General features: G+C 42.2%; 1 protein-coding gene across 7 annotated transcripts in view; it reads left to right on the plus strand.

Moving 5' to 3' along the window:
- The window catches only part of ARAP2 (ArfGAP with RhoGAP domain, ankyrin repeat and PH domain 2), a 157,501-nt gene that overhangs the window by 39,681 nt on the left and 98,565 nt on the right, over positions 1-19,255 (plus strand). For 6 of the 7 annotated variants that reach the window (XM_084900314.1, XM_084900310.1, XM_084900315.1 and 3 more), the window contains 3 exons: positions 2,265-2,334; positions 13,419-13,539; positions 15,128-15,214. In XM_084900314.1, coding sequence (XP_084756440.1) covers positions 2,265-2,334; positions 13,419-13,539; positions 15,128-15,214 — 278 coding nt within the window. The remainder of the gene's footprint in view (positions 1-2,264; positions 2,335-13,418; positions 13,540-15,127; positions 15,215-19,255) is intronic. The other variant, XM_084900316.1, reaches the window with a different exon arrangement.

Here is a 19,255-nt window from a genome sequence, read left to right on the forward strand (position 1 = left end):
TATGAAAGCAAATTGGAATATTTTTCACTGAAAAATATATTTGTTAAATATTTGTTAAGCACACTTTATATACTAGGAACTGTGGCAGTTGCTTTTTTACATTGATAAACAAAACAAATCTTTTCTATATTCAAGTGTCTAAAGATCTATCATGGGAGATGGATAAAGCAAAACAGATATATAATTGCAAAATCTGTGAAGTCTGATTCAAGAAATGGAGCAGGAGACCCAGGGGACCTGAAGGATCCATCTGGTGGTCTGGGATGGCTAACTGGAGGGAGTCACTTTCAAGTTGAGATCTCACAGATAAGGAGCCAGCCACGTAATCATGTCACTCATTCATTCCACAGATTCTTTTTTTTTTTTTTTTTTTTTACCCTATTTCTCTCTGGGTTAGTTGCTAGTCATACAGCAGAGAATTAAACATTCTTGAACTTTGTCCTTGTATCACCTAAGGGCTGAAGTTACAAGGAGAAAAGACGTTATGCACGTAGACAAATATACAGCACATTTATAATGGGAGATTGTATTCAGAGCTATGAGGAAAAAGAGGGAGAATAATTTTGTGATCTGCTCTGAACTGGCTTATCAGGGAAGGAATGTCTGTGTGGGCGGTACAGGTGAAACTCTGGAAGATAAGGAGTAGTTAGCCAAGGGAATAGAGCCCTAGTGGAAGGTTCTAATCTAAGGTCTTTATCGCCCATAAATGTTGATTACTTTTATAATAAAATGGAATATTTTACGTTACTGTGCTTTATTTTACCATCATTCTCAATGTAAGGCAGGCGGGGCTCAAACGAATCTTGTTTTACAGGATTACTGTGGAGTCCTTTGGGAAGATGTTGTGTTTACCTGCCTTTAAGTATGACAGAGGTCAGCATGAAAGGAATGTGCAGTGATTTTGTTCAATGTGTTATTATTGTGTGTTCGCTTAATGTTCTTTACTTTTTAATTTTAATGCTGGGAATTTGGAGAACCCTTGGGTTGCTGAAAGAAGTGAAAACCTGGTGGGTGTTGCAATATTAAGAAAAATAATTGCAGACCATTACAAGCTAAGAAGCCGAAAGAAGAGGGAATAAGAAAAAGGGCTGGCTAGTTCATTGTGGCTCTATGATCGTGAGGTCTTTATACATTCTTACGATGTCATAATTCAGTGCTTATATGTGAGAATGTTGCCTGCACTGATGAACTTTGAAACTTTTCTCCATTTGATCCGATTTTCTCTAATTTTATTTTAAGTGGAATAAATTGGCTAAGGATGAGTGTGGGAGGCATAATGGACACGAGGTACTCAGGGAAAAGCCCAGAAGGAAAATTCTCTACACATTCCGAATTTTTTTCCTATCTTTAAATCTTCTAGAAAAACCACAGAATGTCATGCCAGAACAGTGCAAAAGGAAAAGATAGACTGGCTTTTCCCTCTTTCTGTAGAGGTAAATTTTTTCAAAAAGTTAGTTTTCATATCTGTGTTAAAAGCTATAAGTATCTGGATTGTGTCAGTCCGCACTGAGAGGTCATGTAGAAAATAGGATCTTCAAAACCTTCAGGATTGTCTGTCTTCAGGAAAGGAGACGAAAACGAGACAGAACAGAACAAAAAGACCAAGTAGAAATGTTATTTTACTTTTCCCTTGGAGCCAGAAAAACTTTTTCTTTTTTTCTTTTAAGCTTAACTTGGAAACCCATGATGCCATTATTTTGCTTTGTCTCTCATCTTAACATCAGTTTTAAATGGCATTTGCCTTTCATATGATTCTTTTTCAAAACATGTTAATGAATTTTGGGTGATTGTAAATGATTCTCTATGTGAACAGGGCTTTTTTAGCTTATTAGATCATAATTAAATAGTTTATCTATATAAAACAAATTGATAAAGCTTTATTATTTTAGCAAAATACTATTCATTCTCCAAAGCAGACATGGAGGTAAAATAAGTGTTTTAAACTTAATGAGGGAAGAAAGTTCTGTTATTTTCATAAAGGGTATGCTCAACACTTTGTTTTGCACTCAACTTTACACATGTAGGTGACAACACTGTTAACAGTGTCATTGTTTTAGATTCCCATATAGGTGCTTAGAAAGTGCCATCACACATGTTTTTTCTCTTTGTGTACACTTGCCAAACTGTGCCTTGTTATAGCCTATTGTTTTCTGCACTGTTGAACAGCAAGTGGGAATGTACTCAATGCAGTCACATTACAAACAATTTTAAAATTCTGGTTCATGGTACTTAAATGTAAAATAACAATTTCATATGTTTTACAGAAAACGCATGTTTCAGAAGAGATGGGTGAAATTTGATGGCTTTAGCATTTCTTATTACAACAATGAGAAGGTAAGTACATTTTACAGTTTTCAAAGATTGCTTTACGCATCCTAAGTGTACTTCAGTAAACCAAGCAAGCAACATTTGTTTTTTTTTTTTGAGAACATGAGCTGGATTATCGCATGAAAAGAATTATAATAGGGTAAAATACTCTTCATAATTTAACTTTTTCTTGAAACATAAAATTGGAATAAAAAACATACACCTTAGATAATAACAGTTATTTATGGAGTATCTCGTATAGCCTACAGCAGGGGTCCTCAAACTTTTTAAAGTGGGGGCCAGATCACGGTCCCTCAGAGAGCTGGAGGGCCGGACTATATGAACTACTAATTCCTACTGTAACACCTCGGCTGCGCTCACTGCCCAAAAAACCTGGCGGGCCGGATCAGACTCCTCTGCGGGCCGCATGTGGCCCGCGGGCCGTAGTTTGAAGACCCCTGGCCTACAGGAATTGCTAGGAGTGTTATACAGATGAACAAGGAATTGCCTTTATCCTAGAGAGCACCAAGCGGTGTTTGCAAAATTACATCACGGTAGGGAATGGCAAAGCAAGGAGAGTTGCTCTGTATTCTGAAAGGGCTTGTGGAAGAAACAAAGGTTTCTTGCATGGGATTTCATTTGCTCTTTGTCTTGAAGAAAAGAATGTTCGTACATGGAGAAACTAGAGAAATGTTCGTGTAAAGAGAAATTAGTGGGAATAAGACTTGATAGCAGAGGGAACAATGAGATGCTCAGATGGGAAATCCATTCTACTATGGATGTAGTTTTCTCCGATTGGGGGATAGTGTAGGTTAAGCAAACTTTGGGAGATGAAACTGAGAAGGATGTTTGGAGTTAGAGCTCACTGAAAATCTTGACAATTACGTTACAACGAGAGGCCTGGTGCACAAATTCATGCATGGGTGGTGTCTGGCTGGTCCGCCCTGATGAGGGCCCATCGAGCTGAGCTGACAGGAGTCGGGGGCTGTGTGTGGTTGGTCGTCTGTCCCCATTCCTGATTGGGGTGGGCAGACTGATTGGGAGCAGGGCTGGCTGGGGGGAAGGGCTGAGGGTGGTTCAGTCTTGCTAGATTTGGGTATTAGGGGCCAATCCAGTCTGGGCCAGCCAGGGCTGGGGGTGGGGTGGGGGAGGGGAGGTGATCAGGGCCCAGATCAGTCTTGCTCGCTGCTGCAGTGCATGTCATAGCCACTGGTCATTCCGGTTGTTTTGGTCATTTCACCGTTCTGGTCACTGGGCTTTTATTTATGTAGACTAGAGGCCCAGTGCACAAAATTTGTACACTGGGGGGGTTCCCTTAGCCCGCCCTTCACCCTCTGGCAGTCCAGGACACCTCAGGGGATGTCCGTCTGTGGCTTAGGAATGGGCCTAAGCTGACAGTTGGAAATCCCTCTCACAGTCTGGGACCCCTCGCTCCTTACCTCCAGCTTGCTGGCTGCTCCTTACCAATCAGCTTGCTGCTTCTTAACATTGCCACGGAGGCAGAAGAGGCTCTTGCTACCACCACTGTTCTAGCCAGCCATGAGTCCTATCTTTTTGTGTAGTTGTCTGTGGGACAACTGCTCTCTTCCTTCTCATTTAGGGTGAGCAGCATGTGAGGGCAGAGCATGCTTTTGTGGAATGCAGAGGGCTTCCTGGAGCTGAGGGGGGTGGCCAAGCACACAGGATGGACACAGAGGACACTATCCCACCCAATTGTGGGGCAGGCTGTCTGGCCTTCATCTGCCTGACCACACCTATGGAGGGACCGAGCAGGGTGTCTGCCTTTCCGTTCTCCATGCTTCCATCCGTGACACCTGTCACCCTGGCCAAGCCTTCCCCAAGTGAGTTCAGCTCAATCCCTGAATGTAAAAGGGCACAATCCCTGAATGTAAAAGGGCACGGGGTGGCGGGGGCACCTCCACTCCAATGCCTCCTGATTTCCAGGAGCAGGACCAGGTCTCAGGACAGGGGCCACAGCTGCAGAACATAGATCTGTTTCAAGAAAAGTTGGGAATGCAGACTTTCATATGAGCCCCTATTCTAAAAGGTGGCAGCTTATTCACATTGTGGCAAAGACACCTTCAAGAGTAACATACGTGGGTAAAGTCAGGGCCAAACTGGGCTAGGTCCTCATCCAATCTCTCTGAGGTGCGCGGACAGAACCAAGTCTCAGGTCTTTGCAGGACACTTCCAGGGTGTTTGTTTTTTGTTTTGTTTTGTTTTGTTTTTAAGCCTAAAAGACAGTAGTCTGTCTCCATTCTTATTCTTTGGTGGGATTTTTTCATTGTCAGATAAAAGGATATGTACATTGGGTCAAACCTCTCAAGATACAATATTCCAGTTGTACCCATGTAATGGCACCCCTTAAAGGGAGGAAGCCAAGAGATGGGGAGCAGGGAATTCTGAAAACCAAAGCAAAGGTTCAGAACATGGAAGAAGTCCTTGGTGTTCTGCTGAGAAACTTGGACTCCTTCCTCTGTGGCCACACAACTGTCACACTCCAGGCAGTCACTCAGAAATACCTTGGCATCGGCCAACTTGTGGAATTCTTCCCTCTCTCTGTTCTCCTGTGCCGGACTCCAGACATTGACGGTGGCATTCTCTTGGTCATCATTTTTTTTTTTTTAATGTTACAAAGTTTATGTTAATTTAACATACAAAGATGCAGCCTCCTTTGTAGGAACAGGGGAGGGAGGGGTGGTTAAGTAAGGCACACGGAGCTGCAGCAAGCACTAGCTGTGGGGAGGGCCAAAAAGGAGAGGAGGTTGGCACTGGGGCTGAGGCCCTATAACCATTGCTGGGGAAGTAGGGATCCCCTCTGAGTGCCACGTTCTGAGGCTGAACTGATTGGTTAAGCTGAGGCAGAGGTGGGTGGCCGTATCAGCCATCTTTGGTGCTGTTTTCCCTTTCTCACTCCAGCTCTGTTGTAAAACTCCAGAGCCCTGGATTCCAAAGGCCCCATCCAGAGCAGAGGCCCTAGAAGGGGGTGAGAGGAAGCGAGTAGGGCAAGTTTGAAAGCCGATACGCCTGTGTGCTGAGGGATGGCCGGAGATAGTGCTGAGAGGTAGCAGGGGAAAGGGCTCTCATACGCACCCTTCTGTGGGGGCCACAGGTGAAGGAGACCAGGGAGTAGGATAGGGATGGAGCACCATGGCCCCAGCCTCTTAGGCAACCCTGTGTGTCCTCTGCAGTGTACATGGAGGAAAGGAGCTGCCTCTGAGGAGGGGACAGGCTAGGTGACCATATTGAGCTCTGGCTGAGGTGATGGTCCTCACCATAAGGTGCCTTCTGACTGGTGATGGACCCAGGACTGACTCCCACCACTCACTGTGGCCAGGACCCAAGATTGCCTCCTGCCCATGTAGCCTGCTGTTCGATCATCCATCTGGTCATTTAAGTCATGATGGACCCTGGATCTTTATATATTAGGATATTTGCACAAATACATAGGTGGATAAAACAAAAATTAAAGATGCTAACAGTTGTCAGATCTAAGTGGAGGATACATGGGTATTCATTGTACTGATCCTTCAACTTCTTTGTGTTTAAAAATTAATCTCCTTAATCAAAAGTTAGAACCTATTAAGTATACCATATTTTAGTTAAATGAAATCAGATAATTTTATAGTCTTAACTGTATCCATTATTTTAACATACTCATTTAACACTTATCCACATTCTCTTATTTATAATCTAACATTATTTCTCCATGAATTAGAGATTTCTACTGTCTAATATTGGTGATTTTTGTGGCTTGACTAGAGATTTATATTCCCTTTCATATATTGGTTCTTCAGTGCTGCAGGGCAGAAGAGAATATGGCTTTTAGACAGAAGATAACACAGGGCACAGTACAACATTAAGAATGATAGAGGGCAAAGGGCAACCTGCAGGGAGCTTTTCTGTAATAAAACTTTGTTTTTGCTAAAAAAAAAAAAAGAAAAAAAAAAGAATAATAGCCTAGAAAAGTGCTAATTCCTTGGTTTCACTTTGCAGTGATCCAGATAAAACATCAAATAGGTTTCAGTACACCTCTTGGAAATTTGCAACACAGATGAATATTTTTTTAATAGCTGGTTTTCTGCTTTAACTACGGTTTTTAGTTTATTTTTGTATTTAATTTTTTATTTTTTTAATATGTTTTTATTGATTTTTAAAGAGAGAGGAAAGGAGAGGAACAGAGAGATAGAAACATAGATGAGAGAGGAACATCATCCATTGGCTGCCTCCTGCATAACCCTTACTGGGCATTGAGCCTGCAGCCTGAGCATGTGCCCTGATCAGAAATTGAACCCATAACCTCTTGGTTCCTAGGTTGATGCTCAACCATTGAGCCACACCTGCGGGGCTATTTTTGCGTTTGAATGTTGAGACAGTTTCTTTGCCTGAGGAGGTACAATGTGGTCTCCGTATCTGATGGAATATGACCCCTCGTTTTCTTCAGTACCTGTGCCCTTCTCTGGTCTCATTGGAATGAGGAGGAAAACTATTCAGGAAGGAGATAGGCTTCCAGGCCACGAAGCTCTGTTAATGGTGGTATCATTATGGCCATTTCGGGGAGAAACTTCCTAGTATCTATGCTGGACTCACTCTGTCATTTTGAAAGCTTATTTCCAGTGCAGTGAGGGGATGAGGGCCTATCACATTTTAAAATATTGATGCAATAAAATTGATGCAACTTCGGTTTAAAATTGAGGACAACAGTTCACGTTAAGCCCTAGCTGGTTTGGCTCAGTGGATAAAGCATTGGCCTGCAAACTGAAGGGTCCCAGGTTCTATTCTATTCCAGTCGAGGTCACATGCCTGGGTTGTAGGCTCAATCCCTGGTGGAGGGGCATGCAGGAGGCAGCCAATAGATGATTCTCATCATCGATGTTTCTCTTTCTCTCTCTCTTTCTCTCTTTTTCTTTCCCTTCCTTTATGAAATCAACAAAAATATATTTTTAAAAAGTTCGCATTAAAATAAATTATTATAAATCCTTTAGCTTAACATCAAATTTTTAAAGATTCAAATTGTTCTCTGTGATACTTTCCCCCTTTACTTTTCAGATGATTTGGTTTATCTTGGTGAAAATAAAACACTGGGATGGGTCTTTCTAAAAGGAGACAGTTTTCTTTCTCCCTTTTTATATGGTTTTCAAAATATATATATATTTAATTTTTTTTCTTTATCGATTAAGGTATTACATATGTGTCTTTATCCCTCCATTGTCCTCCCCCCCCCCCCCCGCCCCATTCATGCCTGAACAAACACAGATCCAGAGACAGAGAAGCATCAATCAGATTGTAAAACCTCAGAGAGGGAAGATAGGGGAGGGTGGGGGTAAGGGGAGAGATTAACCAAAGGACTTGTATGCACGCATATAAGCCTAACCAATGGACACAGACACCAGGGGAGTGAGGTAAAATATATTTTTATTGATTTCAGAGAGGAAGGGAGAGAGAAAACTACAACGATAAGAGAATCATTCATCAGCTGCCTTCTGCATGCCTGCTAACTGGGGATCCAGCCCACAACCTGGGCAAGTGCTTTGACCAGGAATTAAACCATGACCTTGCTCAATAGGTCAATGCTCAACGACTGAGCAACATCATTGAGCAGGAGACACAGTTTTTGTTGTGACCTTTCTGGCAGAAGAGGTGAACTGGGAAGAGGGTATTTCAAGACCAGGGAGCAGAAGGATAGATGCCATCTCAGCTCCTGTGTCAGTAGGTGTGCCGTTTCAGTGGTCATGTGCACATCTTTCCATGTCTACATGTGTACTTGGGAAGCACGTATTGGGCTTTCAGGAGGCGGTGCGCAGAGTTGCCTGTTTCCCTGATTTCCTTCCACTTTTCTCAGCACTGCTCAATCATGTCTCTGCGAGGACGTCTCATTGTGTTACTGAAAATGGCAGCATCCCCATAGCCTTATATCTTATCACCTGCCAAGAAAACGGAGCTCAGCCCCACTCTCACTCCGCTGTGGGCAGAATTGCCCTGTGGTCGTTTCATTGTCTGAAAGTGGTAGATAAATGACAAACTTGACCTACATATCTGTGTGTTACAAGCTCAGGGGATGCTTTAAAATTTCTTCTTTTAAGGAAAATTTCATACTCTGGAAAACATAGTCATTTTGAGCCTGTTGTCCTTGAGTTGTTATTTCTAAATCGTCTTTAGTCTTCAGTGTGTGTTGTTTGGAGAGAAACATAAATGCAATCCCACAGTGCCAAAAATTATGAGATTTATCTTATAATCATCCCATGACAGATTGTAAATGAGCCATAGAGGAACTACAACTTCCTGAGGTTAAAGTGACACAGTATTTAGCATGTTAAGTACATTTTGATCATTTCTGGATAATTGTTCTTCTACTACTCTTCTATAGATACTTGTTAGATCTAATTTCATTATTACAGGCATGTAGGTCAGTTGTTACTTTTTTTAACGACTTGTTTTTTTAATCGCTTTAAAGATATCTACAGGAAGGAAAAAAATCTCCTTTTTAAAATATCTGTTTCTTTTTCTATAATGCTACTTGATTTTTTCCTACTGAAAAAAATGAGTTAATGGTAATATTTTATTCAATAAATAATCATTTCACTGGAAATATCCTATCTAATAAAGAGGTGATATGCTAATTGACCATCACTCCATCACAAAGATGGCTGCACCCAAAGCTGAGGCCAAGTTCCCATAAGGAGCCATAACGAGCAATCAGCAGGGACCTCAGGCTACACCCTCCCCTGCCCCTGTGGGGCTTGACAGGGACCTCAGGTTGTGTCCCCCACCCAGCAGGGCCTGACAGGGAATTTCAAGGTGTGCTTCCTGTCCTGGAGCTGGGCTAGGGGACCTCAGGATGCTTCTCCCACCCCACCACCAGGGTAGGGGACCTCAAATTACAACCCGCGCCTAGCAGGGCTTGTCAGGGGCCCTCAGGCCATGACCCCCACCTCATCACTGGGCCAGGGGACCTGAGGCTGCGCCCCCCCCTGCCCAGTGGGGCTTGACGAGGGACCTGAGGTTGTGCCCCCCAACCTGGCAGGGCATGACAGGGGATCTCAGGCCATGTTTCCCACCTGGTGGGGCTTGATGGAGGACCTCCAGGCATGCTTTTTGACCCAGTCTGGGTTGGAGACCACAGGCCACACCCCCTCTCCTGGCACTGGGCCAGTGGACATGAGGCTATGCCCCCTGCCTGGCAGGGCTTGACAAGAGTAGTACTGGCCGGGTCTGGATTCTCTCAAATGAAGGGCCTGGCCGGGTCTGGGTCTCATGTGATTTTGGGGTGCATGTGGGTGGACGGAGACTTGACTCTGGGTCCTGTGGTGAGCCCCAGACTCTGACAGGAGAATGGTTTTCATATATATTTTACTAATTTTCTTTCATCTCTGACACTTCTATTATAGAGAAAGGACAAATAGTAATATTAAATTATTTACTCTAATCCCCTTTTAATGTGCATGAATTTTGTGTACCAGGTCACTAGTACCTTTATAAACTCCTTTACCTAATTCTTAGGCAAACTGAAATTGGAGAATGGATCACCTAAAGGACAGAGTACAAATGTTTTGGACATTCTAGATTTTTGACTGTTTAGTCTCAACCACTTGCAGCCAGGAGAGGCCTCACACTGTCCCCAGGGGTGCTGTGCCCTTTCCCAGGCCTTAGGTTGCCTCACAGAAGGGAGACATCCCCCCGACCCCGTCATTGCTGGAGCCCTTAGTGCTCTAGTATTGCCTGGTATTGCCATTGTAACCCACACTTATTGGATTTCCTTTGTTAAAGCCCGTCATTTCATTTATTTTCTGGCAATGGCCTTTTCAGCAGTGTCTGGACACACTGTGGGAACCTGGCACATGTCTTTTCATCTCCATGTTTTTGCTCTTTCCTCCTAACTTTCCTGTCCATTGCCAACCATGAAAACCCTGTACAGACTTCTAGACCCACCTTTTACTCTCCTCTGTGAACCTGTTCTCTTCTCCAACTGTGACAAACGAACAAGATGCAAGAAAGGTTAGAGGGAAGACAAGTTGAAAGTGCGGAGGCAGAACAGGATGTGTGTGGTAAAGGGGGAATATGCTAATTGGCCATCACTCTGTCAGGCGCCCAGCTGTGGGCTGTATAGGCCAGTGGAGGGATTCAAAGAAGGACTTTAGAAACATATTAAACACTAGAGGCCCAGTGCATGAAAATTCATGCACTGGAGCGGGGTCCCTCAGCCCAGCCTGCCCCCTCTCACAGTTCTGGAGCCCTCAGGGGCAGGAGGCGACCTGGCAATCAGGGGAAGGCTGCACAAGCCTTGGCCAGCCCAGGTTACCTGAGCCTCGGGCGTCCCTGGGCGGCTGGGCAGCCACCATCTGAGACTTCCCTGTGCCTCAGGCAGCCCTGGGCGGTTGGGGGGCTGAGGGGACTGGGGAAATCCAGAGGCAGGCGCACCGAGTGGCTGAGTGCCTGCTGCCCCGACAGTGCTGAGGGGACTGGGCACCATCATCTTGTGACTGTGGGTGCCGCCATCTGCTATCTTTTGAGGATGCAGCAATCAATTAACATATTTCCTCCTTATTGGCTGTGGGCGCTGCCATATTTGTGATGATGTGAGGATCAATTAGCATATTCCCTCTTTATTAGATAGGATGAGCTGTCAGAGTTTGATATAACTGTGATTGATTGGACCTAAAATTCATTCATTCTGAACATATTTATACAAAACTGATTTGTGAAAGGTGGTGAGAAAAAGAGATGCGTGACCACAGTCTGTTTGGGGAGACTGTATTAACCAAATGGTCACACAGTAAGTATAAAAATCATCATTTGAATTACATTTAGTACTTGTTATAAAGGATAGGTACGGGTTGCTATTAGCTTAAATTAGGGTTACCTGCCTGGGTGAGGATAAGGGACTGAGAGGAGGCTGGACAGAAAGGCTTTCTGTAGGAGCATGTCATATGCTTAAATGCAAAAAGTCACAGGGGCACCTTTAGTTTTGTGAAGTTGGGTATGAAAAACATTCCTCGAGAAATAAGTCAGATAGGAAAAGTTAAGAACCGTGTGATTTCACTGATGTGGCATATAGAACTGAAAGCAGCTAATGAACAAACATACAAAAACTCATAGATACAGACAGCAGCATGGAGGTTATCAGAGAGAGCTGTGGGTGGGCAGGGTAGTACAGGGTGTAAAGGGGGTCAAATATATGGAGATGGACACGAGGATCTGACTTAGGCTGGTGGGCACACAATGCGATATATGAATGATGTATCATAGGACTGTACACTTGAAAACTGTGTAATTTCATTAACCCAATACATTTAATTTTAAAAATATTTTAAAACCATTCCTTGAAGAATAAACAGAGTGTGCAGAAGGTATGTTGAAGGGACCTCAGGAAGGTCACTGTGACTGGAAAGAGTGGAGTCAGGGAGAAGTAGGGAACACGTTGACACTGTAGCTGAAGGGAGAGCCCCAAGTTATGTGGGTCAAAAGGTCAGCGCAGGTCGAAGACTGTTCTGTTGAGAACTCATTGATTAGAAGAGTAATATTTTAATTGTCAGATATAGAGGCACAGTATATTTTGAGGAGATAGTTGAGTGTTAAAGTTGGAGGTGCTGATGGTACAGTTATATGCACTGTTGATGACTCAAAGTATGGGAGTGAAGTTGGATAAGGAAGTGAAGTGGATAAGGAAGGAAGGAAGGAGCAGATTTTAGAATACTCTGCATAAAATTGGTAATTGAAATAGCAAGGAGAGAAGATAGAAAAAGGAAAATATCAAGAAGATACTTTGTAAGAGAAGATACTCATTTCCCTCTTCTTTTTCTGAGAAGTTGCCCACCCCATCTTTCTAAATCACAGTTCAAGTAGCACATTCAGTTTTTAAAAAATGTTTTTATTGATTTTTAGAGAGAGAGGAAGGGAGAGGGATAAAGAGATAGAAACCACGATGAGAGAGGAACTTCATCGATTGGCTGCCTCCTGCACGGCCCCTACTGGAGATTGTGCCTGCAACCTGGGCATATGCTCTGACCTAGAACCAATCTCTTGGTTCATGGGTTGATGCTCTGTCACTGAGCCACATCAGCCAGGCTCACATTCAGTTTTGGTAGGATTTTGATGGATCCATAAAGGGAAGGGAGATTGGAACAGAGGCTCTGGAGGGAAAGAAACTATCAAAGTATTAAGGAATTGCCACGGTAGTACAATATATCCTCTCAACTAGCAGAGGATAAACCTCCCAGAGGACTGCCGTGCTGTTGACAGTGACGGTCCCTCACCTGACTGTCCCTTGCTGTCTGTTGGATGTAGCAATTTACCCCTGGAAGAATGTGAACTTGGCTTTTGTTCTCTGCGTGGAATGGTTGAATACATTATTCTCCTAGATTTTCCTTTCCAACACAGGGCCCATTAAACACTGTGCCCTTAGTAAACAGCAGACTTTGTGTGACTGTCATTATGCCAAATGGTTGAGGAGGGTCCAGGTAAATGAAGACAGGGTTACCAAGAGCCTTAAGAAGGACCCTCTTGAGCAAAATTATGATCTGTATGTATATCTCGATTGCAAACAGCCACATCCATATTTTTTCCTTCTTTTGTCATTGGGGAATAAGAAGTGAAGTGAGGCAGGTATGAGTTTAAGATAATCATCATCAGAGCATTGAGGAATATGAGTAATTGATATAATCCAACAGTCTTGTTTCTTAGATATATTATTGTTGTTCATAATATGTAAGAGCAGTCATTTTGAAATGGTTCAGTTACAGTACCTGTTATGGCCAGCAGATGCCTGCAAACACCATAAAATCATTTAAACCAGATTGTTTTAAAGACCAAACTGCTGTTCTTTGGAGCTATATAGATAATGCTAGTCTAGTATGATTGTTTGTATTTCATTCTTTGCCTTTTAATTCTAGATGTAGAGACTATTGAAGACATTTTACTTGAAAGGAACATTCAATATCTTCTTTTCTTGGAGTATTAAGTGTCTGTTAGGATAGCTACTATTTGTGTCATTTAGATGAAACCAGGAAAGAGAACCACTTGTAAATGTTGTGCCATTCTTTCCCCCCCCCCCCAATAAGATCAAAAGAATTTTAATGTCTTCATTTGTGTATCTTTTTCTCTAACCAACATAGGAGAAGTACTCAAAAGGAATAATACCCCTTTCTGCTATATCTACAGTACGAGTTCAAGGAGACAACAAATTTGAGGTTGTTACAACACAAAGAACTTTTGTGTTTAGAGTAGAAAAAGAAGGTAAGATTATTTCTTTGTCCCTATGAAAACAACTCGCAGATATTCAAGAAATCGTTAAGTATGTTACTTTTACATAATTTACATTTTATGTTAATTTTTGAATGCCATAAGCAAGTTGACAAGTATTTATTCACTCTTCTTGCATGCAGCTAATACTTAGGACCTACTAACAGTCAAGGGCTCTTTTAAATTCTGAGAATACAGCAATGAAAAACAGGAAACAAACATCTCTGCTCTTATGGATAATAATGCAAAATAATTATTTAATATGCAAAAATCACTTTTCTTGCCAAGTTTGGTTTTACAGCAGGCTTTAACGGAACACACAGTGCTTCTAACATAGATTTTGCAGCATCTTTTCTTTTTATTGAATATTTTCACCTGCATCAGCTGCTACAGGTCACTTGATGGTGAAAATTGATATACATTATTGTGTTGTTTGGGGACATAATCTAAACCTTTAAACCTTCTCTGACTTTCTGGGTGAGAGAGAGGGAACTAGAGCCAAGGGAATTAAGATTTTCTGTTGTGTATTTTGATTAACTGCCAATAGCATCATTACTATAATCACCACTACTTTTAAATAACATAGGTAAGGCTCTATTCATTAATTAAATAGGATTTTAACTTATTTTAAAGCCCACTTTTAGGATAGATTATAGCTCAACTAGATTTTTAAAAGTACTTTTACTTCTTGATACTTAGTTATTTGAATAAAGTTGAAACTTACTCATTTTCACAATAGTTTCATGATATATGTAGGTAATTTAATTATTCCATTTTATACATATGAGCATTCACTTTCTATAAACTGCAACAGTACTAACTGTTATGGAGCAATATTTATTTATTTTTAAACTGCTCGATTTCTAGAACATGCGCTAGAATAAATAACATACATATTATTTATTTCTCAAAAGTTTCCTAGATGGCTTGGGATAGTCAGTAAATGAGTTAAGTCCCAGCCACTGTTTATACTGGAGCAGCTTTTTTGACTCACTCACCACTTGAGAGAGCAACTTGGTTGTTTTTAATGGCATAACAAATACAAAAACAAAAAACACCCAAACAAAACAAAATACCAAATGGACATAAAAAAAGAGTAAGAAATACCAAAGTACATTGCTTCCGGTGTGTCTAAATAATTTATTGTGAAACACACCGATGCATATATTGCACCCATGTAATGTGAAAGTGTTTCTTACTTGCTGTTAGACAAACGTCGAGCACTTTTGCAAGGGCTGAAACAACACGTCCAGGTGCCTAAGTGTGGCTCACAGCCTGTGTGCACGTTCGAACCCAACCTCCGTCATTCACTGACACCTCCTCTCGCAGCTGCCTGTGCCTCAGTTGCAGTGCTGAGCTGTTACAGCACAGCCTGTATGGCCAGGAGGGCCTGAGATATTAATGTCGGCCCCTTTATAGAAAGAAAGCTCGCCAACCCTGCCCTGCCCTAGAGCACTCTATATAGACCTGCTGCTTATGGGAGAAGCCACATTTTGTGATTCGTTGCCTAAGATTCAGAAAGTTACCCTCAGTTGTGATACTCGATATGGAACTTGTCTCTGAAATCGTGGTTTTCTCTTAGGCTATTTCTTCAAACACATGGCGTTGCTCCTCTCGGCCGGCTCTCATGGTGATCTTCCCTTCTGCTTTGGTTTCCAAGGCCCCGAAGGTGACTGCCTGTGTCTTTGAAGTGCTTATCACCTTCCCCTTGGCCTGTCAGAGTGAATCCCACATTTGCCACGTGGCCTGCATTTTAAGATAGACATGCCAAGTCAAGTTTCCACAGTGGTTAGCCATATTTACTTGCTGCAGTTAGAGGTTAAACAGGCACATTTTCTTTAAGTGCAATTTTCAACCCACACGTTGAAAAGTTACGTGTTTATAGTGGACCCTTGAATCTGTCTGTGATACATCTTTGTGATAGGAACTTAGTATAACAATTTCATTAACTTTGATATAAGTTATTTGTTAAATTAAGTTTAGGTCCTTAATTTTTGAAAGCGTGAAAATACAGCTTTAGCGAAAATGGAGACTCTGTTCACATAGAATTACTGAAGGTAATTTTCAAGTTCTTTTCATTGAAAGTCATTTTTACAGAGTAACAAGTCACGTTTTTAAAGGTAAGTGGATGTAGCCAGTCATAAAGGCTCAGTGGTTGAACATCGATCTATGAACCAGGTCATGGTTCGGTTTCTGAACTGGGCATATGCCTGGGTTGCAGGCCCTAGTGGGAGGGTGTGTAGGAGGCAGCCAATCAATGATTTTCTCTCATCATTGATGTTTCTCTCTCTCTCTCTCTCTCTCTCTCTCTCTCTCTCTCTCTCTCTCTCTCTCTCTCTCTCTCTCTCCTCCCTCCCTCCCTCCCTCCCTCCCTCTCCATTCCTCTCTGAAATCAATAAAAATATATTAAAAAATAAAATAAAAATAAAGATAAGTGGATGTAGTGATGTATGTGTTGTGTGTGTGTGTCTGTGTAACTTGTACATGTACATATACATAAATGCTATATGAGTGTCCATATCTTTAGTATGAAACCTTCAACAAGATACTGATTATGTTTCATCAATTATTTTCCTTCCATGTATACAAATGATTACTTTTTATTTTGTGGGGAACTGAGAAATCAATCAAATGAAATATGGTTTATGAAAGATTTGACTTAATGAATTTTAAGCCAAATTAAACTTTGTGTCCATCCCATTCATCATACAAGACCAACATTTAGAACAACAAGAGGAAGTGGTTTCCTCTTCCAACAGAGATAAATTCTTTACTTTGGGCAGGAAGGTTCCGAGTGACCTACATACAGCTGCTCCCCGTCTCCCCTGAAACCAGTGTCACTCCTTCCTCACTGCTGCGCACCCCTGCTCAGACAGGGTTACAATTTGGCATCTTTTCCCCACACATTTTCAAAGGCTCAGTCCTCCTCCCCGGTTTCCTCTTGCAATGCTGTCATTTTCTTAGTTGAAATAATAGCATTTTAAAAATGCTCTTCCTCATATATATTGTAATAGAAAACGTAGCCTGATTCTTTTTGTCCTCAAGCAGAGCCATGGGCCCTGGTCATGGAAGCTAAGGATCTCTTCATTTATCTGTATCCCCTTGGCACCTGTGGACACATGCAGACGTGTCACTGCACACGTTCAGAAAGCAGGTGCTGTTTGAGGGCACAGTTCTCAGTGTTAAAGCGGGGCTTGAGAATTCTGCGGGGTCCCTGTCCTTCCCACGCCACTTGCAGCACCGGCTCTCAGCTGCCGGTCCCATGTTCCTGTCCATCTTCACCCCTTCTGGACTCCTGGGGGACAGGAAGGGTCATTCTCTCAGCCATGTTTCTAGAGTCTAGAAATCTAGACTAGGCCACACAGCCCTCCAGTGGCCACTGCAATAACTCAAGGCTTACCCCCCCACCCCATCCCTCGTTCCCCTCTTCTTTTTTTTTTTTTTTAAAGAACACTTGGGCTAAAAAACATCAATTCCCCTTAGTTGTTTGGGGCAAGCAGACTTAGCTGTTTTGGAATCGCCAGTGTTCCAGAAGTAAGGCATGGCACATTTGCTCCCCAGAGGGAGAGCCGGGTGATGAACAGTTCTCTGTTGCATCTTTGATAGGCCTCTCATGATACAGTCGGCCACACACTGTGAGTCATTTTCCTGTCTTTCTCTCTCTCCTATGTCACATCCAGTCCATCAGCAGATCTTACCAGTCTGAGTTTGGAACTGTGTCTGTATTCAGACCAATACTCAACAGTCCACCGCTTACACTCTACTAGTATTAGTACAAGCCACCACGTGTGTGTCTGGATCATTGTATGAACCACCCTTGGTTGACGACAGTCATAGTCTCACTACAGCTGTCAGAGCAATCCCTCAGCAAGAACGTCAGGTCATGGCGGTCCACTCCAGGTGGTCTGTGTCTTTCCATGACCCTGAGAGGAAAGCCCCTAGGATGCCCAAAAGCCCCTCGTGGGTGGTCCTGGTCCCACTGTCCTTGTCTCCTGTGCTCTCCTTCACTGGTGAAACCTGCCGTTGTTTTGGGGTCTTAACACTTGCTGCTTTTTTATGTGTATTTTTTGTTTCTTATTCCAGAATGCTCCTCCTGCAGCCTTCCTCCTGACATGATCTATGACTCCCACTTCCTTTCGGCTTTTGCTCCACCATCACCTTCCTAGGCCTTTTCTATTAGTCTATACAAAATAGCACCTCCCAGTATCCCTCATCTCATTCTTCATTTTATCCTATTGCACACCTCTCTCTGTAACAGACTTTTCTGTATGTTATTGCCTTCCTTTCCGCACAGAGTGTGGTGAACTCCAGCAGAGCGAGGCCATGATCTGTGTTCCTTCTTCCATTCCTGGTGTTCACAATAGGTGTTGGACGGTAGTGGGCACTCAGTAAATATTTGTATGAATGATTGGTTATTGATTTCAAGGACAAGCCCCGTGTGCAATACTTCCTTCCCTATAATTGAACATGGGTTACTTTGAGGGATTAAAAAAACAACAACACTGTTATCAGATTATATCAAAAGTAAGGGTCCATTTAAACTTGGTTAGATTCTGTTATTAATCTGTCACACAGCCCTTGCATAGTCATACCTAGTGTAATATATCCTTTGTTGCTAATATTTATGCGTACTACTAAATTCAGTAGTCTGGAGAGTTTTAATCCAGTATTCTCTGCTATTGAATTTTTTAAAAATTTCCTTTTTTTTTGAGTAGTATACCACAGTTGGCATTCCTGAACACCTCAAGAACTAATTTGAGGTTTGAGGGAATTCCTGTTATCTTTTACTTACATTCTAGCATAATTTCAAGAAGGTGGCAATTTGTTTCCTCTACTCCCTCCCACCCCCCACCCCACACTTTTTTTTCTTCTTACTCTCACCTGAAATATTCTACTTTGAGCAGGGCCATATCTAGGTCAAAGCAAATTCTCAGAAGGAATGGTGCATAGACACACTCAATAAACATTTGTTATTGGAAAGAATAAAAGTACCTTGGTGTGAAGAGCTGGCAAAAGCTAGCATAGCATCTAGCTTTGCCCAAGACACTTTGCCCAAAGGGGGAAAAAAAAAAATCATTGTTTTGGAATATTGTGACTTACCAAGCATATTTACCATGCTTAAGGAAGCACACGCCATACAGCCACATACCAAGTGCAATTTGTAATCCATTTTGTTGTGTTTGAATTGTCTGTGTCATTGTTTATCTCTGTTGGCGTAGGTAGGTTATTAGAATACACTGAATATTACTATTAATTCCTAGTCTTCTTCCTGACAATTTCCTTCCTATTAGTAGAGGAGGCTTTTAAGAGCGAGGTAATTCTTTAGGCTGTAAGGGAAACATTTGCTGAGATGAAGCCATAATTTGCTTAAGTCCAACAGGTGCAATTGCCTGTTTCAAATTATTTCCAGACACTGAGACCTATGCTCATGGTAATCCAGAGTCCGCAACGTAAAATTATAACCAGCATTTCAAACTCAGTGACTTAGGTGGATGAACACAGCCAAAACTTACCTACTGTTTACTTAGCAGGGATGTCATTTGTGTTGAAACTAATGATCATGAGTAATAACCAAGTTAAATGGAAGGTCTGTTGTCATAACTGAAAATATAATAAATTATTATTATACAATCCGGATCTGTTTATGTGGATGCAAAATGTAGAATAGCCACTGCCTATTGACATTGACCTTGTTACTGGAAGGTCTCAC

Source organism: Pipistrellus hanaki, assembly GCF_964339955.1.
Source record: "Pipistrellus hanaki genome assembly, chromosome: 1".
Lineage (NCBI taxonomy): Eukaryota > Metazoa > Chordata > Mammalia > Chiroptera > Vespertilionidae > Pipistrellus > Pipistrellus hanaki.